A 10,431-nucleotide genomic window follows, 5' to 3' on the forward strand; every position below is an offset into this window, starting at 1 on the left:
CTTTTAATGATCTTTGTGGGCCAAGTTGTCAAAGTGACCTTCATGCTTATGTGAAATTAGGGGAGTATTATCTGTACACTGTAATACGTGTTGATGTGGGCTCAGTAGGTAGTAACAGCTAATTTTAAAGCCATTGGTGGCTTTAGTCCCTTATGATATCCACTCCCCTCCAACGTGCAGATCTTCCTGGGATGGGCAGCCATTAGAAGCCATAGACTATAATCGGTGTTCATTCTTTTTAAATTTGGCCCAAAAGAACTCCCAGGAACATACTCCCTCAAGTTCTTTGGAGTGGACCCCTAGCTTCCTCAGCTTCACCATTCCTCAGCTCTCATGACTGAAACTCACTAGCAAAGTATGCATCTTGGCTTTCTTAGAGCTGGTCTTCATAGCTGAAATAAGTTGTCCTCCACCAGTTACTGTGTTGATTCAAGTGGCAGAGCTCTGCTTAACTGGTATATAAAGGGCCTAACCCTTTCATGAATCGTACATTGTCATAAGTTTTTGCAGACAAGCTTTAATTCTGGCATTTCCTAACTTCTGTGTATGACTTGCAGCCTTATTAACATCTTCACTGTGTGCAATAGTGTTATAAAAGTAGCAGGTATAAATTGATGGAAGCATCTGCCGGGACTTCCTTTTGTAGTGAATACAGGTGATCTAAATAGTAAGAGGGGCTTGGTTTTCAACTGTGTTGTAAAATCTGCTTTGAATACTAGATTCTGTGCTACAAGTTTTATTTAATTCAGCTACCACACAGTGAATTGAATCTTGTAATTGCAGTTGTATAATGATCTAGAAGCTTGTTACAAATCCAAATTAACTACACATTTCTAGACTTCAAGTATACATCTTCACTGTAAATTAAACTAATCCTCTGCTTTCTTTCCATGACACCTTTACATCAAGTATGCTGTTGCATAGGGAATACATTGGCTTTGTTTTTCCTGTTCAGAATATTCTCTTGTGCCTATTAGTAATGTATCTTCTTAGGATTTGCTAAAGCCCTCTTAGACGTTTTGTCTAGGTGGGGTCCCTCACCTAGCAGACTTCTTGGATTGAGATACTAAACTATCACTTAAAGTGCAGGTGGAATGCAGGTATGCTCTAAAAGGGTTAACTTTGGAGTGTGCATGAAGGCCCATAAGACTTAATGTTGTGGTGATTGCAGCATGGTTTGGTTTTAAGTGCCATTTGCACACTATCAGCGTGGGACTTGGTTATACACTAGAGGTGAACTGATAGATCTGTCCATATGGGATTGGCACCTGTAAAAGGAAAATTGACATTTATTGGCAGTCAACTTTTTTGGTCAATGTAGCCAATAATGTCTTTGATAAATGCCGTGTGCATGAGCGCAGCTGCAGCCAGGAATGCAGCCCAGCAGTTTGGAGAGCAGCATCTGGCTGGTAACTTTTGTGAGGGGTAAGGGGTAGGGGGGTGCTGATTGAGGCCTCTGCAGTGAGGGAGAGAATGGGACTCGGGCAGGCGCTGCCCAGCTAGGGTGGGACGTTGGACAGAGCTGTGGCCAGCTTGTCCGGGGAGCGGAGGAGGGAAGAGGGGGCTGATCCCCCACCACTGCACACAGCCTTGGGGCAGGCATGGGGGGGCATGTGCCACCTGCATTGTGTATGGGGTCGGGGCAGGCTGCCTGCTGCAGGTTCAAGGCCAAAGGTGCTGGCCTATTCCCGGCGCTGGGGCTGCATTCAGGGCAGGTGAGGGTGGGGGCCTTGCTCTGCGCTGCTGGGGCTGCCCCCCCCCCCCCCGACTTACTGGCAGGGTGCTCTCTCCAAGCTGCCAGGCTGCATACTGGCTATTGGATTAGTATTGGCCAATATGGCTGGTTAATAATTGACCATCCATATTGGCCAAAATATCTTTGCACCTCTAGTATACACTGCACAACCTCCCTGGGAAGTAGGGTAAATATTAGGGATTGCAAATATCATTTAATTACCTGTTTAAACTATTCTACTGATGATGTGGGCTAAATTGTTAACTGATAACATATATATTTAATGTGTGCTGGTCTCCTCACCCCTCTCTCCCTTGCAAGTCAGTGTGTGTTGCAGGGAGGTGGAGGCAGCTGCCTGCTGCAACAGGCAGGCAGGGTAGCCGTGGTGCTTGCTTGGTTGCCTTTCTCGGGTACTGCGCTGCTTTCCTTCTCCATCAGACCATGTCTCATGCTAAATGTCAACTGCAACACATTACCGGTATAAATATACTTGCTGTTTAGCCTTTCACATCCCTAGTGAATACTTGGGCATTTAATCTGGACTGTTTCATGCCAAAATTGGAAATAGGCTGCCTGTGCTGCAGTGTTGTGACTGCTTTGTAGACATCCCGTGCTCACGGGAAATTTTCATCTGTTTGCTGAACTGTCCACCCTCCTATTGCCACTTTTTAATGTGAACGGGATAGTTGGACTAGAAGCAAAGCAAACTGCTGGCGGTGACTAGCACACTATATTTACCCTTCTAGAAACTTTTCAAATTCCACCTTCATATTTAAATCTCTGAACATTTTGTCACCTTTTAAAAATATTCTGGCCTTTCAGAAATCTCCCTGTACACACTCTGCATTGTTTTTATTATTACAAATTAACTGCTCACACAATACTTCTGTAATAGTTTCATGTTTAAGTGTTGCTGAACGAACTCTACATGACAATAACAGGGAAGGGCACAATTGTTTTCTACTCAAAGTTTAAATAAACAGGCATTGATTGTAATTTTTTTAAAAGAAACTACTCTGAGCTATCTGACCCAGGCTCAGTAATGTACGCTTTCACAAGAGCCTTAATTGAATGTCTTTTCCATTTGTCCAGGAGATCAGAAATGCCCTGATTGTTCAAGCTGTTTAAAGGGGGGAGGCTGTGTGTCATTAAAATACAGATAATGATACCTAGTTCTCTTGACAGTAAAATGCCTTGAAAACTGTGGCTGAAATGCTTGATTGTAAAATTTAAATATTTTAGCCTGCTGTGTGCTCTGCATTAGGGCTGTGTGTGTGTGTGTGTGTGTGTGTTTAAATTGCTTCACAACTGGGAGGACCCTGATTTTTCAAGAGTGATGCTTTAAGAAAAGTCATAGCACATTGCTTTGCTCATTGTGGTCCTAGTTCTGATAGCAGCTAGACTAGCAAGCCAGAGTGTGTTTTATATGGGTTTTGTTCGTTTGGTTTTTTTTACAGGAAAAAAGGGAGTGGGGGAGAAGGCAATCCCCACCTCTTCAAGTGAAGCTTTCTAGGAAAAGCTTTTGAATTGTGCTGATATATAGCTTGTCCTGAAATAAGCCATAGACATCCGTATAGAATAACTGGAACTAACATCTTGTACTTCTAGTCTCTGACAAAACTCACCTTTAATTGTAAATGACTTCCCCTGCTGGAACTGCCCTACTGGTAGATGCTCGCATGAAAAGGGTTTCTAGTATGCTTAGTAAGATAATGGGGTATGGAGTGGAAGGATCTACAAGTAATGATAAATGAATCTGGAATTCGAAAAAACAACAAACCCCCAAAACGGCAATTTTGCTGTTCAGTGGTGAACTGTTGCTAAGCTCTCCTGTCCATTTCTCAGCTTTCCAGTGCATGCTTTTCACCATGCAAGAATGTGTGCACAGCAAGGTTATTCTGAAATCAGGATTATCATCAAACTGGCTTGTATGCAAAGTGCTGTCAACTCTTCATATAGACCTTACCGGGAACTGAGGGAGCCAAACACCATCAGGAAAAATTCTGCATCTTGCAGGGTCAGGTTTTTCCATGTGGTACAGTCTCAAATAATTCAGTGACTCCTTTCATGTGTTGGAGTGCTAACAAGCTTATGCCTGCAGAGGAAATAACTGCAATCTGTTTGACTGTTCTACATACCAATAACGTGTACACCTAAAGAAATCTCTTAGCTAGTCTACCCTCTTGTGAAGATCAAACAACAATAGTTGCTAAAACCTTATGGCAGATTCCCAATTGTGGGGATAGAATTCTTCTCCCACCACAGGAAAGCAGTGGGTCTGTCTGCATATTCCATTGCAAGCTATATCAATCATTGATTAACTGCTTTGTCTTAATTGGAGATTTTAAAATTGTATGCAGTGGCCCTAATAATTTGCAGGACAGGGAATACTTCTTGAAACTAGTGTGACTGGAGAAATGCGTGAAAGATGAGCGGTAGGAGGAAGGACATAATTCATAACCAGTGAAAGACCAGTCTCCAATAGCTTGGGGTCGAAACACTGGGTTTTAAATGAAAATAGGTAGACCATATTTGTAACCTAGTTCTTGGCATCTAAAAGCTTTTTCTTTGTAAGAGAAACCAAGGTAAACCTCTGGTAGCAAAGCAATGAGGGCAGTTTTTCTCTTGGTGTTTTTCACAGTACAAATACATAGATTTCTGTAAACCTCACATGGATTGGGTGACTTTCCTGAAACTCTTCCAATTCATATGAGCTGGGGCTTTCAAAAATTAGTTTAGTCTGTTTTTAACTCCTTTTAGCACTTCAGGGTTTTCCAGTCAAATTGACCAATTTTTAAACTAGTGTCCTTGAAACACGTTAAACCTGCCTTTTTTGACAGAATTCTGTAAATTACTTATCAAAGGTGTTAGAAAACGCAGTAATTTAGAGAAGCGAAACCATAATGGTTTATTGATGAACATCCTTGATGCTCAGATCAGCATTTTCTTCAGTTGCAGGACTAGTGGGGTGAACAGCAGGGAAAATGTTTAATCATCGCAGGATGCTGTTGGTCTGTTCAATGTAATATGTAGGACTTAAATTCTGTATGGAGGATAACTGTTTAAATTTGCAGACGACATCAAGATTTGGGGTGAGGTGGGCATGCTAGAATGGAAGGACATTACAGCAGGACCTGGACAGGTTACAGGGGTGTGCAAATGAAAATAGGATGGGATTCAATACTGACAAGTGCAGGGTGCTGCACTTGGGCAGTAGGAACCAGCAGCATACCTATAGGCTGGGGAACTCCCTTCTTGAAAGTACAGTGGCAGAAAGAGATCTTGGAGTCATTATTGACTCCAAGATGAACATGGGCTGACAATGCGAGAACACGGTCAGTAGGGCTAACCGCACCTTGTCATCCATCCACAGATGCATCACGAGCAGGGCCAAGGAGGTGATCCTCCCCCTCTGTGCAACACTGGTCAGGCCGCAGTTGGAGTACTGTGTCCAGTTCTGGGTGCTGCACTTCAGGAGGGATGTGGACAGCATTGAGAGGGTCCAAAGAAGGGCCACTCACATGATCAGGGGACAGCAGGGCAGACCCTATGAGAAGAGGCTACGGGACCTCAACCTGTTCAGCCTTTGCAAGAGAAGGCTGAGAGGGGACCTGGTGGCCACCTATAAACTTACAAGGGGGGACCAGCAGGGTTTGAGAGAGACCTTGTTCCCCCGAGCGCCTCCTGGAGTAACAATGAATAACTGCCATGAGTTGCTAGAGAGTAGGTTTAGACTAGACATCCAAAGGCACTATTTCACAGTCAGGGTGGCTTGTATCCAAGGGAAGTGGTGATGGCTCCTACCCTGGGGGTCTTTAAGAGGAGGCTCGACGTTTACCTGGCTGGGATCATTTGAGCCCAGTTTTCTCTCCTGCCCGGGGCAGGGGGTCGGACTAGAAGATCTACAAGGTCCCTTCCGACCCTACTTCTATGAATCTATGAAATGAAGTGAAATGTCAATTTGTAGTAACACCTGGGTAATGCAACCTGGGTTGCATTAAGAATTTGAAGAATAATTGTGGTGAATAACGGATTAGATGAATAAATGGTCTTCAGTTTAGTAATTTATGGTATTACATCTGGACTTAATGACTCCTTTCTTCACGTACAGGCATATGTATATGTGAAATCAAACACCCAGTTATATTGCTTTGTTCATGGCATTTATCAAACTTGAAAATCGTGTTTGGACTAGAAGATGTCTAGAAAGCAAAAGTAATTTATGGCCGTATTAACTGAACATTTTAAAGCCTGTGCCTTTAATGAGGCTGTATATGTGTATAAGGTGAATGAGTTTGAATTGGAGTAGTATCTTTATGGTATTCATTTGAGCAAAGTAGAGACTAAATGGAGTTCCTAGTAGAGAATATACATTTTCTTCCCTGTGGGTGGTTATAAAGGGACGGGAGTATTTACCTTAATTTGGCCTTACAATCACTGTTCTTGGAACAGACTCATTCAGTTTCCATAAGTGATGGCTTTTGGTACAATTTAACTTTATCTGCCTTGATGCATGTCAGACTCTCTGCATTCCTGGAAAAATGCTTAGATTTATTAACCATGTGTTTCGTTTTTTGTTTTTGTTTGTTTTATATTCTTGTTAATTCCTAAACTGGGAGGAAAAGCTGAGCTACTAGCAGAACTAGTAACTGTGAGCAGAAGACCTCATGAACTGGAAGTAGTTTTAGAAGTAACTTGTGGTGGAACTCCAGACTGGGTCTTGTATGGGTCATTCCAGCCTAAATGGAAGGGGAGGGGGCAGTGGCATATGGGTAGGGTGAGGGGGTTGATTTGGATGAATATTCCATAAGTCTTGTTAATTAAATGCTTTGGGAAGAATACATCCAGGCGAATGAATGAATGAATAACTTTAAGTGTATACTGAAAAAATCAGTATGACAACCAACACTTGGCAAATAAGCTTGGTACTCATCAGACTAAACACAGCTCCTTAAGCTCATTTGATGTTTGTTTGGAGTCAGTCTTTCTCTCTCTTGGGCTCATTGATGTATGGAAACAGTTGGGAGCATCTCTTCTCTCCCCTCTGTCCTCATTTAGCTGGTACATTTGGCCAGCTTTGTCAGTCAGTGCCCCCCCCATGTGCACAAACGCAAAGTTTTTTCTTGCTCTGTTCATGTGTAAGATTAAAATTAGCCTGTTATTAGATGAATGAACTCCTCTCTAAGTGGAAGCTGAAAACAACACTGTTTTCAGCCTCGAATGTACTGTGCTTCTGAAATGTGGGAGGCTGTTGATGACACTAAAATTTACATGTTTGAAACTTAATTATCAGTTATAAATGGTGCTTTGGGTCTGGGTGGCCATCTCCAGTTGTCTAATACTTTTACCAATTGGGGCAACTAGCTAGTTGAACCAAGTGTACTTGGATTTTGAAGTGTAGGCATCTTTTTAAAAAAATATTTCTGGTGCTTTTACAGCAACAAATATTTGAATGAAAAAACAATCCTAACAGGGAAAAAATAGCTTATTTCTTTTGTATAGGTTAAGGAAATATTCAGTAATAGTCCGCCTGCTTGTGTGACATGGCAGGGAAGACTAGCCTTGTAGCATTTAGCAACCAGTGTGTGTTGTCTCCAGTTAATGAAAGGGAGCTACACGCAGACCTCCAACAGGAGTTAAATGTCACTTGAAACTCTGGCTTATTAGGGGTGCAGGGTGAAGCTGACTTTTCAGCAGAACTCAGGGGAGTAATGCAGTTGGGATTTGGTTAGACTAGCTAGCACAACTTATTAGCTGCCAGTTGATTCTGCATAGCTTGAGTGACTTGCAGTGTGGCTGCTTTTCTCATTGAAAGAGTAATTGCATCTTATTGCAGCTGGCTCGGGTCCACAGGAGGACCCTTTTTGTGTAGTTCTTGGTCTTATTTTAGGGGTGATGCACAGATGTAAGGTCTAACTGCTTCAAGAAGGGAAGGAGTGTTGCAGCTTGGGTAAGGTATTTGACTGCTCTATCAGCAGGATCCTTTAGCTTTTAGATGTGAACTAAATTGTAATTTTAACCCTAAATTAAGTGGGGTCAAAGCATCAACAATTTTGTGTGGGGTCAGCCTGCCGGCCGGCCTGCCACCCCCCCCAATGTGCCAGCATGCTCCTAAGTTCCCAGCAGTTTTGCTACACTTCTATCACTTCTTTCTAGATGTCTAACCCCAGGTACATATGGATATGTAAAGTCTCTAGTCCCCAGAAGGGACACATTCTACTGTTGTTGTCCCAAGGGCCTTGTTTCTTCAGGATGCTCCTAACGTCATTCTTTCACTTTCTTAGATCTTGAACACAGCCAGGAAACACTTTGGTGCAGGTGGGAACCAGCGTATTCGTTTTACACTACCACCTCTGGTCTTTGCTGCATACCAGCTTGCGTTTCGCTACAAGGAGAATTCCAAAGTGGTGAGTTAATCTGCAGGCACATCTTGTGCATTTGCTGTTTGTTCTCTTTTCCTGAAAATGCATTTGGTTTGATTGCATGTAGTAGTAACCTGATACAGGATGCTGATCTGAAAGCATTCACTTCACTGGGCAATCAAGAGCTAAAGGGTTTTTTTATCAGCTCTAGTTAACATCTGCAGAACTAATAATTTTTGCTTCATAGTTTATTGTAATTTAAATACAAATCTTGAATAGCTTTTAAATTGCCTTTAGAGCCAGAAGGTCTTTAATTCTATGGTCTGATGGAGGGAAAGATTAAGCAAGTTATACTGCCAGAGACTAATAGAAATTTTTGCTTGAGTAAAGCTTGGTACTTGTAGCTCCAGTAGTTCACAAAGTGAAATTGAACAAGCTTAAAATAAGCTAAGGCTTTTGAAAACTATTGCTTATCTGGAATTTAGTTGTCATGTAATTAGAAAATGTACAAACTAGGGGTGCACTGATTTAATTTTTTTGGGCTGATACTAATGGCCAATTATTAATGAGCCCTATTAGGGTGAGGGCGGGCTGTAGCTGCAGGCTGGGGGTGGTGCTGAGCTATTTTGGGGTGGTGGTGGGGTTTCGGGCTGCACTCAAGGCAAATGGTAGCAGTGCTGGGAAGGGGGCTATAGTTTAATTTTCAGGGTGTCTGTAGCCCCCCTCCTGGTGCCACTGCCTGCCCTGAGTGCACCCTTGGCCTGCGCACAGATCCAGAGGGCATGATGCTAACATTGTGTTGGCACTCCATGGCACCCTTGAAAGCATCTCGAGGCACCCCTGGGTGCTGTGGCACCTTGGCTGAGAATCACTGGTCTCAGTGGCCCTATCCCACTCTGCTCAAGTTTGCTGAAAAACTTGTTGTACCATTCTGTCTTAAGTTCTTGTGACCTGCATTTTAGGACTGTCGGTAGAGGAGACCCACCCACCTTTTTATGTGTTGTCTCTTAAGGATTTAAGTGATACTTGAGCCTAACTGGTGGGTTAGGATCTGGCTCTTAATATGCTGGTAATATTAATTGGTGTTCAATATCTTAGAATATCCCTCATTAAAATAATTTTTTAAGGTGAGGGGCAGTCTTCCATTGTTTAGACTCACAGTTTAATGACCTTCCCATTCAGCTTTTTGTATATAAACTGACCTATGGCTTAATAATGCCAAAATTCACTTTGTGCTTCTGAAATTCTGGCTGATGCTAGGGATGGTCATGGTCTTCTGTTTTTTTCTTTGAGCACTTACAAATGTGAAAAGCTATTGAGAAGTTTAGGTCATGGCATAGCGGTATAAAAATAATTCATTATATCCTAACCTACTTCAACTTGAGTCAATATTCTTCTATCACAGATTCATAGATGCAAGGGTTGGTAGGGGCCTCAACAGATCATCGAGTCTGACCCCCTGCCTAGGCAGGAAAGAGTCCTGGGGTCAGATGACCCCAGACAGATGCCTGTCCAGCCTTCTCTTAAAGACCCTTAAGATAGGGGAGAGTACCACCTCCCTTAGAAGCCCATTCCAATTTTGGCCACCCTTACCATGAAGAAGTTTTTCCTGATATCTAGCTTAAATCTGGTCTCTCACCAAATGCAGTTCTATACATCCCTATAGGAAGACAATATTGGCACTTATCCCACAGAATATTAGGCTCATTACTGCCAGAAAATTAGAGAGCCAATAAAAGAAAATAACCACTTAGCTGCCATTTAGTAAATGGTTTCATGCAGAATCAGTCCCAATAAGCAGCATGTTCACTGTACTTACTAAGGGTATAGGTTGTAGTTGTGTTGGTCTAAGGACTAGGCAGACAAGGTTCCCTGGGCAAATCTGATATCCTCCATTAGACCAACCCAGAGAGCCGGAAGAACTCTTCCTGACAAGCTTTTGGGCATAAACACCCCTCATCAAGCTGAGGAAGCATCTGCAGCCGGTGCATGCTAGCTGAGTAAGATGAACTGAGGGGAAGTGTCAGTGAATGTTGCAATTAGACTTTCCTAAATTTTCTTTTCCTCTTCTGGTTACTTAGTTCAAGATTTGATTTAATCTAATCTTTATTTCTTTAGGATGACAAATGGGAAAAGAAATGCCAGAAGATCTTCTCATTTGCTCATCAGACCATCAGTGCTTTGATCAAAGCAGAATTGGCAGAGTTGCCTCTCCGGCTATTTCTACAGGGAGCACTGGCTGCTGGAGAAATTGGTTTTGAAAACCATGAAACAGTGGCCTATGAATTTATGTCTCAGGTAAAAAGGATGATGACAACTGTCACCACCTCCTCC

The 10,431-nt window shown here is 42.6% G+C and overlaps 1 protein-coding gene across 1 annotated transcript in view; it reads left to right on the plus strand.

The window, feature by feature from the left end:
* Window positions 1-10,431, plus strand: part of VPS35 (VPS35, retromer complex component) — a 31,765-nt gene that overhangs the window by 15,117 nt on the left and 6,217 nt on the right. The window contains exons 13-14 of the mRNA XM_006034259.3: window positions 8,020-8,142; window positions 10,216-10,395. Coding sequence (XP_006034321.1) covers window positions 8,020-8,142; window positions 10,216-10,395 — 303 coding nt within the window. The remainder of the gene's footprint in view (window positions 1-8,019; window positions 8,143-10,215; window positions 10,396-10,431) is intronic.

This window comes from Alligator sinensis, unplaced genomic scaffold, assembly GCF_000455745.1.
Source record: "Alligator sinensis unplaced genomic scaffold, ASM45574v1 scaffold844_1, whole genome shotgun sequence".
Classification (NCBI taxonomy): Eukaryota; Metazoa; Chordata; order Crocodylia; family Alligatoridae; genus Alligator; species Alligator sinensis.